The following is a 19207-nucleotide window of genomic DNA, read 5'->3' on the forward strand; positions in this document are numbered from 1 at the left end:
TACGACATCCAGTTAGCGCCTCACAAACCACAGAGGTAAACAAACCAGCAGCGAGCATGATGCCTGGTGGCTATCCAGAAATGAAGTAGGAAGAAAAAGGAGGCGAAAGACAAGAGTGGACAAAAAGCTTCAGTATGCGGTGGGTCATTTAAGTGGGTGGGTGACTCACTTGCATGTCTGGCAGACTTTGCACTCCGGGCACTGCCACCCTGCCCTCCTCAGAGGGGTCACAGCCATGTCCAGGCACATCCCATGATAATGCAGACCACAACTGGTGCAGAAGAGCTGGTCCAATAGGTCCCCCGGGCTATCGCAAAGCACGCAATTTACATCATCTACAACTATGGGCAGTAAAAAGGAACAAAAAGTCAGAAAATTACAGAGTGATTTAGTCAAATTTCTCAGAATATGTCTAAAATGTTCTTTTACACTCGGCGTATGGAACCGTGTTCAACTTACATTTGTGAATGGCCAATTCAATGTGTTCTGGGCAGAGGAGTGAGAGACTTCTGATATCCTGAAAGGTCCCAGCTGCCCCCGCACAGGGGTAATGGTAGAGTTGAGCACATCCTTCAGCACAGCACTTAATGGATGCTCCAAGGCGCTTACAGTATGCACAGTGCTGCAGAACAAGAGAAGAATCTTAAAAAATATGCCTAAAATTGTTTTTCTGCAGCTAAAATGTCTCATTGAGCAGGAAAAATAGGACTTTAATTAAATCATGTCCGTACATGACTAACTTATCTTACATAAAGCTACTGTAATAATAAAGTAATACAGCATAGGTCTTCAACAGGGGGTCCACGACCCCTAGAGGGTCTGTGGAGGCACTGCACTGCATCTTTGGTTGATTAAACATTTTTTTTATATATATTTTTTAAATTTCCCCCCACAAATTTAAATTTCTTTCAATACACATTAACATGAATCCAACATAAAGGGATAAGGGATAGCTTAATATTAGCAATACTGTATATTTATAAACAGCTCCAGGCTGAGTTTAATATACAACACATACAGTCGGTAGGGGGTCCCTACTTAATCCCTCCATCAGACCTCTTTAATACGGTCTGGTCTAATGGTCACACTAGCACTTCTTTCCTATTTTTATCAGTGCGCACTAATTGCCACTCTGGCCATCAAGTGGCAGGCAGCATAAGCAATGCACTGCAAAAACAATCACAGAGCTGTGAGTAGTACCACTTCCACCGCTAGGAGCCAAGCTGCCATGAGAACTCAGCCCTATTGAGTGGCGTGACCTTTTCCATTTCACAGCTGAGGGATCCACGCTGCCGGGCCGACCTTTACCAGCCAGCCTGATCCATCAGCTTTGCTGTGCCTCACTGAAGCAGTCCCTCCCCGCTGCCCCAACACATTAAGATGGTGTTAACACCCATTAGTCCACGGATGTTCTCCCTGACTCACCTTTGTGCTCCCTGAGTCAATGGCTCTGTCCACATTAAGCAGAGATTGTCCCTCGCCCTCACAAACCCCGTCGGACCACAAGGCACAACTCTGATGTGCCCAGCATTGCCCTGAAATTTCAAGACACGACGGAGTTGACGAAGATTGCAATCAAAAAATATCACAGACCGTTTAAACGCGCCGGCATTTAAAGCGTTTAGAGAGCTAAACGCTAACCGCACAAAAACACAAAAAGGTTCGGTCTATCAGTCTTACCTGACTCAAAAAGAGACTGGACTTTAAGATCTTGCGGAAGGCCAACATGAGAAAGCTCATCCCAAAATCGACTGGCTGGGTCCGGTTCTTCCTCACAGCCTTCAGACCCACTGGAACAAAGAAGAAGGTTTGCAAAGAAAGCAAGTGAGCACAGCTTTTTTTTTTTTTTTTTTTTTCTTAAAGAGCACCATTAAAAGATGTGCTATGTAAGAGAAGGACAGCCTGAATCAACTTAGGAATGTATCGAGGACGGGGACATAAAGGTAGAGGACGATGCGCAGTTTTTACAAAAGCAGAGAAATGAAGACAGAAGATAGGAGAAGGGAGAATAAGCTGGGGGAAAAATGTTAGAGAGCAAATAAAAAGCTGTGGGGGAGGGGAGAGGAGGAGGAGGAGGAGGAGGAAGAGGGCCATCTTGTTTGGCGTGTGCACAAGAGGCTAGCTGTTCTGTCTCATAAAATCTGTTGAAAAGGATGTGTTTCTCCAAGTCCCTGGCTTGAACTAGTGAGTAGTATAGCATGCAAGAAATGTGGAGGGGGGGGGCATTAGCATTTAAAAAGGGACCCAGGTTCCAGTAAACAAACGCGCGGCCAAAATCAAACCAAAATTAAGCGACTGGTTTCTGAAAACACGACGGCACGCTCGTGACAAACGGCCTCGACAGCTTTTTGTCTAATGTCCAGGTTTTAATAACCAATCATGAGAGACGATATTCTTCCTCCTCGCATTTCCACGCTCTTTGTCCACCATCTCGGTCCATCTGACAAATCACACCCCGCGTTCCCTCCTCTTCCTCTGTGTGGCATAACAGGGGGCTGGCCCCGGTGACCAATCACACGGACAACACACCAGCTACTGGTCGGCTTGGCACCCAGCCACACTTCCATACCCCCCCCCCCCCCCTCACCGGCCATTACAGTAGTGGGAAACCAGAGAGACATCCAGTTGGTTTCAAAGGACCAAAACAAATTAGGCAGCTGGCCAAAAGAGTCCGAGGAGGGTCCTTTGTTGGCACGGTGCGCGGCCGTACGCATGCACAAACACAAGACCCCCGCGCACCCTTCACCTGATATAGCCTCAGTGCGCCTGGGGGGCAGTGTGTGTGAATGAAGTGTGCTTGAATGTACCGGCGGAGCTGCAGGATAATCAATGATGTATCAATACTGATTTCCCAGGAGGGTTTCTTCACATCTGAACAAGTGAAATTTTAGACTTTTTAAGACTGTTATGGGTTAAATTTAAGACCTGCATTAAGTAAATCAGAGATCCAGAATTACTTTAAAAATAACAACATTTATTGTCATTCAACTATCTACTCAGGACATCCCTGGGGCGGGCTCCGCTAATGAGGAACGGAAACATAATAGGGCGTGGCCAGAGGGGGTCATACTGCAAATGAAGCAGTAAATGGTCGTAAGGATTTAAGACTTGACTAAATGTAATTTAAGATCTGCAAAGCAAAATATGCTCATATTTGGGGCATTTTAAGGCCTTAAATTGGGATTATCAAACGGTCTTTTTAAGACTCCACGGAAACAATGTCCTAGGGACGGCGTAAAGGGCAATTACACTTCTTTTGAAATAGTTTTCCATTAGACTGAGGTAAAAGCATGTAAATTAATGAAGAAGCCTCAACCAAACCCAGACTTCTTGCAGCTCATTAACTTATTACAGATCTCTCCCACCCAGGGCCGACAACGAAACCATTTGTGACAGCAGCGTCAGGCCGGCTCTACTTACTTCTTTTCCTTCTGTCCTGAGGTGGTCTCTCCGGCCATTTTTGGCTGAGTGGTTTTATCACCGTCACCGCCATCACTTGTCGAGCCTTCTTCGCCCTTTTGGCTGAGGAGTTCGTCAAGATGAGACGTGGTGCTGAACGCTTGCAGATCCCCCTGACCCAGAAGGCTACGGCCGCCACAGTAACAGAAGGCACAGAGACGCTCACTGAAACAAAGAAATCGGGCGGTAGGGAGTGTTTAATTATATATACCTACTGTGACTTAATACAGTGCCATGCGTGTCACCGTGAATTAAGGCCTCCTTCTTCTGGCAGCGGGACTGACTTAATGGCAACGTACATAGAATCCATTACAGCCGGGCGGCGCCAAGCGCATTAACACTCATAGCATATAGCTATAAAGAAAATACATGGAAGAATAATAATGGAATAAGACAGACCCCTTCTCCCACATCTTATTCTACAATCTTCAATTAAATGCTAGGTAGCCATATTTAGGTTTGTTACAATTTCCAACATAATGATTGATCGCCACGTCTTTGCTTCAATAAATAATAGCTGTGGATGGATTTTTCTTTGAGCTGAAATATATAAATAATATCTGCACGTGTAAACGTTCCAGAGAGCCATCTTCACTCGAGACGAGCGCGGCGAAGAGAGAAAAAACTGAACGCTAGCCAAAAAGCCGGGGGAGCTGAGAAATAAAACGGGCCGCAAACACCTATCACTGTTTTAAGCGATGAGATGACCTTGGTAATAAGATCCCAGGAGATGCGTCCGATCTGCCTTCCATCACTAACATCGATAGCGCGGACGGGCCGGAAGATTGATGACAACCTTTAACGAAGTGGCACCTGCGAGGAGAGCGCAGCCTCTCCCAGCAGATGACTCCCGATTTAATTCCATTCATTCATGTGCACGGGGGCAAACAGCGTGTCACGCCAGGTCGACGAAAATAGGCATCTGCATACTAGTGCTTATCCAAATAAACCTAATCAAACAAACACGAGCGGTTCCTGGTTTCTAAAAACAATTAGGGTTCAGGCAGAGGTTAGTGTTTTCTAACCTGCTTTTGACTTCTCTACTCGCTGGGACAGATGGTCCTGCTGAATCCTCGGCTGGAGGGCTCTGGGCCAGAGGGGAAGAGGGTTTGTCCTCCTCTGGCACTTCAGTGGTCACCACTTCCACGGTCTCCATCGGCTGGATTTGTGTTTCTGGTGGCGACGAAATAAAAACATAAAAACGGTCAGTTAGTCATGCTTTTATCCAGTGCATTTAGGAGCATTACAGAGCGTCCAGTCCTGGCCTCCGCGCCGTCGGCCGCTCTTCAGTTTATAGCAGGTTATGACTAAACAATCAGCATACAGCTTCTGACAGATGCGAGCTGTCACAGGGCAGGTTGATTGCATTCTAGTCAGTTTCCTCCAGGTCAAAACGCGGCCTTTATGAGTGAGATGGATGATAAAACACGGAGCCATATGCCCAAGCGATGATTACAGTGAACCCGGTGGGAACATCAAGCTCTCGTACAGAATGGAAATAACAATGGGGGCAGGAAATAAACAAGAAACATTTCAGCAAAATGTCTCAAGAAGCGGGGTTTAATATTAATGAGGCTTATTTTGCCTGAATAAAAACTGAACCCAATCACGAGAGTTTTTGACATAAAAATCCCCCCGAAAATGTCTCAATTGACTTTAATAATCACACAAAACAACTCGCGAAACTCGTGCTCGCTGAGACTTTGGGCCGCGCCAAATTTTATTAATATTTCATCGACATGTAATTAGGCTAATACCACAATGATTCTGTGTCATCCAATGGAATTATGCAAGGACAAATTCAAGCTCATTACCTGCTAATAGCTGAGTGTACCTGTGGAAGACGTCTTACACGAGGAGAGGGGAGGGGTGTACATCACTCATATAAATATGTGTCACTATATGGTTTGATAAGGCAACAAACATTTTTTTTAAACTGTTTTCAGCTGTAATGTATGTGAATAATGCAAGTGATGAGGTAAAGTTGTGCACCTGAAGTGGACATTGCAATAGAAAATGCAACATCTCATAATATGATAAAAAAAAAATGTACGTAAAATATTTTAAAACTGCCAACATTTGCTTATTGTTGGTAAACACACCAAAACAAATGCAAACCACTGGCAGACTGATATTACCCAACATCTCCAGCGGAGCTACAGAGCAGCACCGAGATGTATGAGAATGGGAGGCATGGTCACATGCCTTGATGTACACACATAAAAAAGCACATAAATGGGTCTGGAGAGACTGATGGGATTTTAAAAAGCTTTTAGAGGGCATTAGCCTTGGGCTCTTTCCCACTGCACCTCAATGCCAATCTCAGAGCAGGAGGAGAGATGGAAGCAGTAAGGGAAGGAAAAAAAAAAAAAATGCACCCACTGCGGCTTCACAGCTCAAGCTAAACCCTTTCAATTATAGTCCTGAAGAAGCAGCATGGGGTGCTAAGAAAAAGCTCTCATCCATCCATCTCCAGGAGAGGGAGACTCCTCTACCTTTACTACTGAAGGGCCGTTCAGATGTGACTGGGCCTGTCATGACATCAGATGTTCACTTCACGATTATCGTGGGCAAAAAAAAAAAAAAAAAAAAAATCCCGATAACGATATTATCGCGATATCAACAAAAATGTAAATAATCAAAATCCAGGAAAAGCATCTTCTTTTGGGAGTTGAATTACCCTCAAAACAACATTAGAACGGAAGATGTAAAACACACATTGTGTGTTATTTAATAAAAAATTCATTGTTGTCACTACCTGTGTACGGTGACGGCCCTAGTGTGTCCTGGACGTGCAAGTTCAAGTTTTATGCAAACACCATTAAGACCAATGTGCACATAAAGGGACGAAAAGGGGGATCGCCAAGTCTCACCTGTGTCCTGAGGGTCTGCGGACTCTGTTATCTCAGTCCCATCCATGCTGTCCTCCTCATCCACAACAACCCTCCCTCTGGTGCGACCCCTGGAGTGAAGGAGAGACACAAATAAATAAACACAGGAACGATACAAGAGAAATTTTCCCGAGTTTGCCTTGGGAGGGGTGGTGGTGGTGGGGGGGGGATTGGCTGAGCGGTCATGAATTAGTTAAATATAGTCACAGCTGTCACTGATTTTTAATGGAGGCACTCAAGTCGCTGAGCAAGGCCAAAGAGCGGCAGTGAGGTGAGCGATCCAGACAGGGGTTTAAAGATGAAGGAGGCCAATGATGGATAATTCTGCTCAGAATATGACCGAAAAAAAATCAGAGTGCAGGGCGCACAGGGTGAAGGCAAACCAAAATGTAATGCTTTAAAGGGAAGTTCATGGACAAGTTCAATAAGTTAAGGTTTCAACGCCGCTCCCAAGGGAAGAGACTCGACATTGATTACTCAGAATACAGCAATATGTCAGTAAAATTAAATAAATAATCATAATAATCACGTCATTAACATATGTAACTGACGACCTCTCTGCTCGGCAGTTAATCGTTATTTTTCAAGCTAAACATTTTAATTGTTACGCCCAATTGTTATGTTATTGTTAAGTTTGTGGTTTCATTGAGGTCAACGAAATAAATGTAACGAAAATAGCAGTAAGACACAGTTCCAAATGAGCCCCGACAGCTGTAAACTTGACTCTCGATTGTTTGGCTACTGAAGTCCTGAAACGATTAGATTCTGATTCACAAAGTCCCGATTTGATTTTACTCAATTAAATATCAATTTAGGGCTGGACGGCATGACCAAAAATCACAGTATTTTCCACAATTCTGGCAGTATCACAGTAAACCACGGTGCTTTTTTTCTATGCATAATCAAAAAAAAAAAAAAACAACAACAACCAAAAAAAAACAACTGACACAGCATTTTTTTTACAGACATTTTTTTTTTAAGTCCTCTTATTCTGCCGCATCATCTTTCAGACCTTTCTACGCCTTGTGTCTGTGTCTCATGGCACAGCGTTCCAAGCGCTGTGTAATCAAATACACCGGTATATTAAAAATTCATATCATAACGGAAAAAAACACCGGTATTCGGTATGAGCCAATATACCACCCAACCCTGTATCAATTCATTTAAAGGGATGCCAGACTGAAAACTATTTCATTTTGAATTTAAAGAAACCGCAGCACAATTTCTCACCGCAAGAGAGGGCAGGAAATGGCGTGCATTTAAAAAAAAAAAAAAAAACATTCAAGGATTTTATACAACAAACAAACAAATCTTTCAAATCAAGACCGATTTTATTTTGAAAAAAGTTTAGTTGCTGAGCACCTTCTCTACCTACCGCCCCTCCACCGACGTAAACAAACATCTATTTTTATGAATTAGTGCATCTAAAAATTAGGTTAGGACCTCTGAAACATAAGGCCTATTTGGTCTCAATTTGAGGTGCAAGTCAAAAATGGCACAGCTAGGTGCGTCCACAAAAAGGTGACGGTTTGTGAACGAGGTCAACGCTCTATTTTTTTTTTCATTTCAGCTCTCATGTAAATTTCAAGATCATCACATTCAACAGTCTAGTAGAGATGGTAAGAAACAAATTGTACCTGCGCTGTGATTAGTCTCAAAATACGAGCAGGTCAATATTTTCATTAAAACTCAAAGAAACACATCAGTCACCATTTGAGAGTATGAATTACACGATGCTCTTTATGAAGTCTGGCTAAAGTCACTCAGATCTTTACAGCTGATCATTTCTCCCACATCCAACAAGCTGACCATGACGGTCCATTATACGAAATACCAGGTTATCAAAATGTATCTCATTACAGCTTCTACTCAAGATCCTTTTCTATGTTAAATGTAGATTTTACTCTATTCCTTGTCACTGTTTAAAAGATGCCCTTACTTTTAAAGTAAAAACATAAAAATACTCAAGATATATTAAGCACAATACTTCCCATATCTCATAAAATACGACCTGTCAGCAAATCAGAGAATCAAGTCACGTGTGCCGACTCAAAGATTCACACACTCCTCATAACCACCTCTGTTTTATACAGCCCAGAAAGACCTCTCTGTGTCAGCATCATCCTCCAACGGGAGCCGAGTAAACCTAATCTTAGAAGCCGCATGTGGAGGGGATAATTGTCATGGATACAAATTAAATAGCAACATCTACTGTTAGCATGCTAAGTGGGGAGAGCAAACACAGCTCAAATGAGAGCAGCGCGTCTCTGGGGTACTAGGGAGGATACAGGGGGTTGGCAGCGAGGGAGGAGATTGGGGGAGGAGGGGGGGTGAGGGGGGGTAATTTTCAGTGCCACTGGAGAGAAAAATCACAAATGGCTGGACGCCAACTCAACCCCTCCCTCTAAATGACGTCCATGGGGAACAAGCCTAAAACACAAGAATGACAGAAGAGGCCTCTAGCAAACCTCGGCTAAAACGTAATTACCTGTGAGCTGAGTCAAATGTAAATATCTTAATAAGCAGATTTGAACTTCTTTAGCTGGGCCACACAAGCCTCCAGTTTACATCAACAACTATTCCGATAATGGATTCACCATTTGTTGTTAATCGTTTTTGACGTTTTTGTCGTTCGGTTTGTCAAACGTGAGCGTCTGAACTAATTCAACTCCAAGAATAATAATTTTAATTTGAGACTGACTGTGGTACAATATAATGAATACAAAGCTAAAATGTAGACTTAACAAAACATTTGAATTTAGCTGTATTCAAATGTCATACTATATATAACATTAAATATACTATATACTATATATGTTATATTCATGAAGCTTTGCGTATTTGCTCAGTGCTACTACATACATGAATCTACCTTTGATCAACGTGACACTAGGAGACATGTAAAGCTACACGCAGCTAAATGTGTTCACAGCCACAGCAGAGCGACAGAACCGCTGACATACTCCATATTTATATTACACTTAAATGTAGCGAATTCCACCCCTTCAGCCTCACAAGCTCTCATTTACAATTTCACAGCAAACCCTCACTTTTTTAGCTAATGACATTTAAGTGGCTCTGATTGCAAGAAGGCAAATCCAAATACAGAAATTAGCGGCGTGTAAAATTTTCATCTATGATCCCAATCTGGTGTAAACACACGCACGCAGAGAGAGAAGGTAGCTGGCGCTGGTGACGTTGTCACACAGACTGCTGCACAACATTAAACTGTAATTATACAAAACTACGCAAAAGGCATCAAATTTCAGCATCCTCTTACTCCACTGACAACGTTCAAGACCAAACATTCAGCCCAATACCCTGCACAACTTATCCCCCCTCCCACAGTCCCACCACAGGGAGAGAGAGAGAGAGAGAGAGGGAGGGAGGAAAAAAAAAAAAAAAGAAAAGGTGAAAATAATGCTGTGGTAAGTAGTCCCAGCTAGAAAAGCGCTGCCTGGAAAACCCGACGTGGATTCGCGGCGTTCTGAAACGGACTGACCAGCAGATGGAGCGTGGGCAAATCTAGTAAATTCCAACAACCAGGTCTACAAGAACCATTTCTGACACATCCTCCTTTGTCACATAGCAAATTGCCTTAAACGCTTAACACTGGAAATGTTAATATTAATGCACGCAGGAGCGGAAGGAGGCGGTTGGTATTAACGCAGGATTATTTAAACGATTATTCACAGCTCTGTCGAGTTGTATGTTAGTGAGAGCGGTGCGCCGACACCGCCGCACATTAGCACTTTTAAAACTGCCCCGAAAAGGTGGTTTTATGTCAAAGGAACAGTCCCCCCTGATTAAGCCTAAATTTTTTATGACCGATAGTAATATTAGAAAATGGGGAGCAATGGATTGAGTGAAAGGCCGCAAAGCTCCCGTCATTCTATAGTTAGCCGACCGGGAGCGTGTTTCTTAGGTTTCTGGAGGTGCAATGGATTTAATCCGATGAGCCGCGTAATCAACAGCATCGTCAAATATGATTTTCAGGGGCATCTGCCGATTTGACGCCGACCGCACAGCACCGGTCATCACGAACCGAACAAAGTGCCGTGCAAGACTCATTCAAGACTAGTCCTTCAATGAGAAGCAATTCAAATCTGTCCCGGGTCATCCTCCGACTGTGGCATTAACACATCGTCTGGATGCTTGCAGATTAAACGATCCATTGGGAGCAGGGTATTAGATTGATTGAGAGGACAGACTGAGGAGAGAGTTAAGAACCTTGCAGGCATTATTTTACAGAGCCGCTGCTCTAAGCTGCATTGTATGTTGCTATGGGAGTCCCGGAGACTCGCACAACGCCTCGTAAGAAATATCTGGGCTGAAATTACTTGAAAAGGGAGCTGCTGAAAACCCTTGCATGAGTAGGCCGTCGTACGGAGTTGGAACCCGGACATTCGATCGAGTATTTGATGCCAGTCGAACGACAACGTTTTCCATGACGGAAAAATATTCTGTAGTTTCAGAAGACGCGACAGTCTTGTTTTTAATATCGTAAAATGCACCACACTGAAACCCCACCACATCACGGGGTCAACTTTTTTTGCACGTTATATAGATTTCACGCTACGCCGTTAGCGCTGCCCCGTAACTAAGTATTTCTGTCGTGTATCTCCATCCAGGTTATGTCGCAGGTTTTGCATTGATCTGATCTGTGGGTTTTTAAAAAGGTCGTAACTTCCAAATGCCAATAAAAGATCGCCGTGTATGGCCATAGGTGGAAAAACTGTGATGGAGCAGCCTGACCACAGGCCTATCGCCGAGAAAACGCCTCAAATCATTTGCTGACTCCGAATGGAATTCATTACAACGTAAAGAGTCACGCACAGGAAGTGTTTGCCGCTCGAGAGGCAACACTCGCTCCGAGTCATGAGAAGATTTCTGCCAGGCAACCGTTGGCATTAACGCAGGCACAATCAAGGCACGAGTCGTTTGGGAATGTCAACGTTTTTTCCTCAGATGTTAAAATTACAACAAAATGACTGCGTGTCCAGTTAGAATGTCAAACTCCCTGCGCTGTAAAGATCCTTCTGTGAACGGCGGAGGTAAAAAAACCTACTTCTTTCTGTTTTTAGAAGTGGATAATGGTGGTGCCTGGGGTAGGCTGGCGGCGGCGGCAGCAGCAGCATCCTTGCGCGGCCGGCCACGTGGTCGCTTGTCTGCCTGGGCAGGACTTCCTGTGGACGTGGCCCCTACGCTGCTGGAGGGCGGCGAGGGTCCCTGGTCAGAGGGTTCCACAGTCTTATCCTCTGATGACATTCTGAAAAGCAAGAGGGGGGAAAAATGTGATCGCTGTAGCCGTTACACGGCAGGTAACCAAAGCTCAGAATAGAGGAGAGGTGTTCATTTGCGCCTGATTTGGTTAAATATTAACAAGCTTTCAAATAATGGAAGGGGAAAAAGGAAATAACAAAACTGTGAAAGAACCTGGCTCGCAGCTATGCTCGTTGATATATCTAAATATTCCTATATTTTTAAAGCAATTTCTCCTTTAGCTTTAAAATTCAGGTAAGTAAAGGAGTGAAGTGTTTGTAACAAGAATTAAGGTGGGATGTAGCCAGATCGATAGTTTGTGTGCGCCACTCTCCATTTAACTTCCAATCAATTCAGATAAATATTCATTTGTTCTCCGTCTTAACTGGCCCAAGTTTGTCACCAAATAAAATTTCCTGCGCCATCCTTTTAGAAGTTAAGCACCCCTACATCTGATCATAGTTAACTGCTTTGATGCACCTCAGATGTTTATATACTCTGAGTACGTTTTATCCAGCCCCAGATTCTCGTTAATTTTGCGGAACCACAAGTTAAAAATGTTCTACTGGGAACATCGGATTAGCTTTTACCTAGTATGAGTAAAGTGTAATTTGTATAATTTCCACTTCTTACTCAGAGCCATTCTTAACTGGCTGCAGGCCACCCACAACAACACACTCAACGGTAAACATTGCTGATTTTTAGTCGCATTAAATGTTGTCGAGTGAAATCGTGGCGATGAATGTGATATATCCATCTATCTATATCTATAGATCTATCTATCTATATGTATATATATATATATATACACACACATATGGCAAGTGGATTACAATTCATTTTGGGATGGGAGAACCAGGCTGGATGAAATAATTGGTCACAGTATATTTTTTGCTGTACCTTTTATAACCATATTTATGTTCAATAGTTTATTTCATGCAAAGCAGCAAAATTTGCAAAAACAAATAAAATAAATAATTGCAAACACTGGATTATATATTTTTGTTAGACATACAGTTTTGTATGTCTTTATGCTGTGATTTTATGTCAGTGAATTGTATTACGCCACTTTATTAACGTTCAAAGGAAGAGTAAAAACACTGGACACCAGTCTTCATTCCATCCGTTACACTCTTTTGTCCCGTCGTCCACACTGGCCACTGGTCGCGTTTTTGGAGCATTTTCATGTTTTCAAGCGCCCTCCTCTTGCTTGTTGGAGATGCTCTACTGCTCATGGTCCCCCCTCGGTCCACGCAGCGTCAGTTTTGTACGAATAACTTAAGCTTAATATGAAAAAAATGGACTAGGTGGACGTTTTTAGAAGTGAAGAAAACCGCTCCTTGGACCGTTCTGCGAGGTGCCGCGCTACCACTGCTGCAGCCTCCAGCATCAACTAAAAGGGTCACCACCAGCTCAGGCGGCCATGTTGAGGCCGACGTGCAACGCAGCCACCTCTTGCGGAATTATGGGGTAATAGGAACAGCTGGAGTCACTGAAAAACACGAAACCGACTGTAGAGGTAGTGCAAAAAAATTTCCATTAACAGTGTGCGACTTAAAGATATTAAAACTCCATTTGAAAAGGGGGTTAAAAACGGGTTTGTTTCTTTGGAAAGAAAGGACTGTTTGCAGGATGGAGTGGTAGCCCAGGGTGTGAGAAAGCTCACTCAATTTTAAAAATGTCACTTTACACCAGGGGCAGAAATCGTGCCACAGCACACCTTCCACATACCCAACGAGCTCCATGGCTTATTGTTCCTTTTGGTGTTTTGATAATAAACTAGGTTTTTGAGCAGGGTCGATAAAAGCAGAGGCTACAAATGGAGATTCATAACATTTTAATGCTTGAAACCATTCACCGACACCTGTGGCTCGAAAGAACTCATTGATTAAAAAGGTAACAACTTAATTGGAATAGCTTTGTCCATGAAAGTCTGCACGACATAAACTTCACCGTCTCTTTGACTTTTTTCTTGCCAGCCACACACACAACTGCTCCCGCTGTCAAAAGATTGCAATCACGTCCTCCAACATACAAGTATGTGAACATTCCTGCTCAAATGTAATAAGAATAAAAGCAAGGGTGCATCTGCGTTCAGGTCAGCAGCGGTCCACGTCCATCCAGGAATACGATCAAAGCTTAAACTTTAATGCAGAGAAGTGACGCAGCACGGCAACTATTTTGCTAATAATTGAAAGTAGAACCTTGACACGACTGGCCTGGATTAAGATTTGTTTTGTTTTTATTCTCGACGTAATGTTCTAGTGTACGTGGCCGCTTCCAGTAAACAATCTCAGACTTCGTTCGTTACGTCAGAGACACAAATATGATTTCATTTTAGCAATGCCGCTGTCTACACTTGCCACATAATGGCTCACGCATAAGCTTTTTATTAAGGCATCATGTCTCTTATGCACTTCACTGATTGTATTGTGCTCTGAACAAGCAATGCTTGTGTGAAAGAATCTAGTGCACACAGTGACTGAAGCAGCTTTTGGCGCATGAAGACAAGGACAAATTCTATGAGGCAGGTAAAGTTGTTTGAGCAAGTACAAGGACGTTTTTATAATGCCATTGTTTGAATTATATTCAGACGTGAAGTTATGCACAATTAAGGGCGTGCTTTCTTTGAGTGACGGATGGGTGCCATCTCAGGATAGTGGCTGTCTGCTCCATCGCCATGCACTCGCCTAAACCCCACCACCTCTTTGCGATGGCCAGAAGTCAGAGCGACTGAGGAACTGGCAAAAACAGTGACGGTCGGTGTCACTTACGTTGAGCTTCAAAACAGCTATTCAAAAATACTATGGGTGACACCACAAAGGCTTTACCCATCTTTATATACGGTCTCTGTGTCAGACACGTTTTCACTATTGGAAATATTACCTTCAGTTTGGTTGAAGAGTGACGCCAAGGAAACACAAATGGTGCAGACGTTGCAGTGCCTTACTGACAGTATGTAGCCACACTCGTAAACAATAGGGTCTCTTGCCATTCATATAATTCGTTCATTGACAATTTTGAGGTTCGTCGCACACAGGAGTTCTCAAATCTCCTCATTTCTCTTCACCCTCGGAAGGTTGCATTTCAAATTTCACATCTAGGTAATCAGCACTGTGAAGTGTGGCCATCGTCCGAATGTTTGAGTTCTCAAAGGACCTGGAACAATGAATCAATGATGACGTCAATTATGTAAATAATCAGTAAGTGTGGAATATATTAAAGCCTGCATTGTTTACTTTCGTCCCTGATTGTGGCCCCTGACAGCCACAGCGAGAATGAGATTTAAACAGGCCTGCTCATTTTTTTTTTTTTTTGTGGTGGTGGAAAGACGGACTGGAAATGCTCTGTTGGGAACTGGTTATGCTCTATGAAAACTCTACCAGGCTTTGATGGGCTTTATGTGGTGATGGACAGAAGAGAAAAACCAAGTCATAGACGCTGTGCAGTTGAATTAGTTTACAACAAAATGGCTGCCATCATAGAACCTGGCCGTTTAGACCATCCACTATTGCATCTTTTGTTAAACACATTAACAGCAAATAACTTTAAAGGACAAACTGCTAAGAGTGATTAGGCATTTGTCAATAATGCCTTAATTGCTTAATGACATATACAATGCTCTGATTAGTTGTTGGACTATCCAATAGCCATCAAAGGTATTGTTTTTTTCCCTTCCTCTATATCATTTGAAACGTGTCCCATAATGAAATCCCAGTGTTACCAGACTCTTGTTCTGATAAGAACTGATTCTGGCTAAAACAGGCTTGGTCGACACTGCACAACTTCTGTGGTGGATAGTGTTATTAGGCAAAAGTTTTAGTAAAAAGTTGCTGTTGGAATATTTTTTTTTTCCCTTCAAATATTTTGTCAGTGTGAGGAGATTATGTGATGGTTGCCGCATGATTTCATAAGCATTAATGTGTTTTAAACAAGAAAGGTTTTGTGGTTCAGTTCTGTGACCGGGCGGTAATGCAGAACAATGGTATTAATTTTAAAATGTCATTAAACTACAAGATCCTAGCTCTGTTTTTGTCATTGCAGAATATTTGAACCAAACACACACACACACACACACACACACACACACACACACACACACACAACAAAGCTCGCCCTTTCCAAAAAAGTTCAATGGCTCTGGGGATCTGCAACGCTACACAATTATCAAGTCATTTTGGTCTTCTTTTTTTCCTTTTATAAACCAAGCATCATACGTTGACCTTTCTGGGGGGAACTGGGAAATTCACGGCAAAGGACAGACAGAAAACATACAGATTTTTGCACGAACTCGTTTCAAACTAGACGTACCATGTTTGCCCCTTTAATACCTTCAGAGAAGATAATATACACCTACAAGCTCGTTTTTCTTGTTCCAAAATGAAATGACACGAAGGCACATTATGACTAACCATTATGATGGGTTGGAACAAAGTCAATTCCCCTAGTTTTCAGTTATGTTAAAGCTGCAGAATTGCTAACCACTGCAGGTATAAATGACCTCCTTCAACGGTATCATTGGCTGTATAATGCAACGTCAGTGGCGAGGCGACACGTTTGCGATCGAGTTGTATTAGCAATTATTTGAAGTCAGTTCTGTCTGTGGATTTCAATGAGCCGTAAACTTAAAAAGACACTGTCTAGAAATTATTAGAAAGATCTCATCTTGAAAGACGCCATCTTTCGCTACCGGTTTGTGGCAATTCTCCCTTTCTCTGGTGTCTATATTGGACTCCCAACAGTCTCCAAGCTCCGTGGACAGATGGCAGCCAAACACCAAACTCCACAATAAATAGTGGCCATTAGAATAATGGTCGGGGCAGTTTTGTGTGGTTATTCATGAATTAGTAATCTGACGATAAATCTTTAGATTTGAAACATGTGCTGATACTGCTCAGAAACACTGTACGCAGATGTGATAAATATGCGCTGGACCCTCTTTATAAGCAGATAAGCCTCAGCTGGAGTTGATGAGACTCATAATACTTGAACGCTGGGGCATCTGGGGTTAGGATCCGGTAACTACCAAGGCAGTCACGACCACCACAGGCACCACTGAAAACAGGCCAGCGTTAGCTTTTGTTAACTCAAGCTTGAGGCACAAAGCAGTTGCAGCACAGCTAACGATGGCTAGCCTGTTGTGTTGAACTCCTTTTTTTCTCCGGCGACCACAGACAAAAAAACTAACGCTGACACCGTCCGTGCGCGACAGAAACCCGTGGACAGAAATGAAACCCCTCTGCCATATTTAACCGGCGATACGAAACTGGCGATTCGGGTTTAAAGAGGCATAAGCGAGGCAACTTTGAAAGAGGCATACATAGCAAACAGGTTACCCATGGTTGCAGTTAGTTGGCCAACTCATCGCCTACGCCAAAACACCGAGCATTGATGCTTTCGCCTTTCTTTGTCCCGTCGCTATTGTCAAATATAATAGTCTGGGGATGATGGCTAGCTAAACGGGAAACCTTAACAACACTATCCATTAGCCAACTTCACACTGGGCACAAGGCAACGATGGGCATTTGTTCCCAACACACACACACACACACACACACACACACACACACACAAACACACACACACAAAGGCTCGGTCTATTCAATGAAACGGAACTGTTCCGTGGATCCACAATGCTACACAAAAAGTGAAAATGACACGGTTACACAACGGCGTACGCTCCGGTTTCCGATTTTCCTTAAAAAAAAAAAAAAACAAACATTGGATGTACGTGCCTGTTGATCAAATACGTTGTGTAAAACGCCAAAAACGTTAGCGTTGCCCCCTCAATATATCTGGTTATGTAGCCCCCGTGAACCCCATTCAATTGAATACTCCGTTCCGTTGAATAGTCTGAGTCATGAAAGCCAAGGCGGCGACAAACCCCCCACATCAGACCGGAGGAGGATAATGTTGGCTCAGCCTGGCTTGAAAAATGACGACCAAATCTAGCTTGCGGACACAAAAAGTTACAGTTCTCACTGTAGCTTACCTTCCAGCCCTATGGATAGCGAATTATCCTCTTCATGTCCAAGATACTGGGGGATGAAACGTCGCACTTTTATCACCCAGCCAGCTAGCAAGCTAATCGAGCTAGCTAGCCTCTCTCCAGTGAAGCAACACCGCAGTTCTCAAAAATGCATAGCGCATATCATTATTTTCCAGCGTTGCAATGTTATTCCCAACTTTGCCCATTTGACGCAAAGGTAGGAGATGTAAATCCGACAGGAAGCCGCTCCAGTGGCGCACGCATTTGCTGGGATCACTTTCCTTTCTCCAATGACAGCTGTCGTCGCACGAGTTGGGGTTATGAAGCTAGTTGGTGTTAGCCACCCAAGTCTACGGCCAACAATTTCACCATTAACGTGTAAGCAAACCGGAGCCGAAATCCAGGTGGCTGCAAGAGTCAACACTCCGGGGGAGGGGGGGAGAAACTTTAAATGTGAATCCTCGACGCGCAAAGCAGTCGCTGGGTGCCGACCGCTGGCTTGGCAACTGGTTCTATTTTCTTCAGCTGCGACAATCTGCGGGACCAAGCGGCCAGTCAGGAGACTCTCTCAGCCAGCCTGCCACGCAGCAACAACCGCCTCCAAACGCATGTGAAAACAACCATTAGCTCGCCAGAAACAACACCCCGCCTGCCACACTGGCCGAACCGCGAAATCACCATGAAATATCACAAAATTTAAGTTGAAGATGACGCTTCGGCGTACTCTATAACGGTGGCCATATCTAATGATAAGTGGCACCGAAGCACACCCCCTCTAGGCTCCTCGAAAACTAGGTCCGTCTCCTCCTAGGAGAGAACTACGGCACACAAACCTTCGCCAAAATCGGCGCGGCCCGTCGACATAGGGGAGTTTCGAGAGTGCGGCGGGTGTTTAAAAACGTCGATTAGTAGACGTGTTAAAAAAAAACACCCCGCAAACCTTTTTACAATTTCTTCAAAATACTCTCTGACCCTGCGGAGGGATATGGGCATTTAGTAAATAAAATAATGGTAAGGGAAGGAGGAAAAAGATGGAGGCTGGAGTCTAGCCGGGCAGGAGGAGGACTGCTAAACCTCGGTGCTCCAGCTCATGCAAATCTTCGCCAGCAGCAGCTTCAACTATGGTAAATTCAACTGTCGAAAGCACTCCCCATAGCAGGGACACGCACAAATATGGTTAGGTTTTTAATATGGTGGTGGCTGTGGTTAAAAGTGAGAAAATGGACCTGGAGTGGCTCCCTTACGACAGCTCTCCTTCCCTGCTTTCTCTCTCTGACACACACACACACATTTTCTCTCTCTTGCACACACTCTTTCTCTCACCCTCTCGTTCTCATTCTCTCTCCGACACAAACACAGTCGTGCACAGCTGCAGGCCCTGCATCTAGTAAAGGTAGTGTGCAAAGCCGCGGACATACTGTACATGCAGGGGTTAACTTTAGGAAAAGCCCCCAGGGGTCGGCTTTCAGCGGCTGTACATAATATGTAATAGAGCCAGCGGGTGTTACGTTTTTACGTGGATTTTTGCCTCTTCCTCCTTCTTTTGGCGTATTTTAGTTGCAGACCATTGAGGTTTTTGTTTTCCGAGTGAAGCGCCCCCCCTCAA

The 19207-nt window shown here is 43.7% G+C and overlaps 1 protein-coding gene across 10 annotated transcripts in view; it reads right to left on the reverse strand.

Moving 5' to 3' along the window:
• Positions 1–18325, reverse strand: part of kmt2cb (lysine (K)-specific methyltransferase 2Cb) — a 61095-nt gene extending 42770 nt beyond the window's left edge. For 9 of the 10 annotated variants that reach the window (XM_047589485.1, XM_047589479.1, XM_047589486.1 and 6 more), the window contains exons 1-9: positions 17605–18325; positions 11419–11619; positions 6333–6421; positions 4485–4632; positions 3421–3624; positions 1681–1790; positions 1426–1535; positions 460–622; positions 170–341 (exon numbers count right to left, since the gene is read on the reverse strand). In XM_047589485.1, the coding sequence (XP_047445441.1) occupies positions 170–341; positions 460–622; positions 1426–1535; positions 1681–1790; positions 3421–3624; positions 4485–4632; positions 6333–6421; positions 11419–11618 (1196 nt within the window). In that variant the 5' untranslated portion in view covers position 11619; positions 17605–18325. The remainder of the gene's footprint in view (positions 1–169; positions 342–459; positions 623–1425; positions 1536–1680; positions 1791–3420; positions 3625–4484; positions 4633–6332; positions 6422–11418; positions 11620–17604) is intronic. The other variant, XM_047589487.1, reaches the window with a different exon arrangement.
• Between the last annotated feature and the right edge of the window lie 882 nt (positions 18326–19207).

This window comes from Mugil cephalus, chromosome 7, assembly GCF_022458985.1.
Source record: "Mugil cephalus isolate CIBA_MC_2020 chromosome 7, CIBA_Mcephalus_1.1, whole genome shotgun sequence".
In the NCBI taxonomy this organism is placed as follows: domain Eukaryota; kingdom Metazoa; phylum Chordata; class Actinopteri; order Mugiliformes; family Mugilidae; genus Mugil; species Mugil cephalus.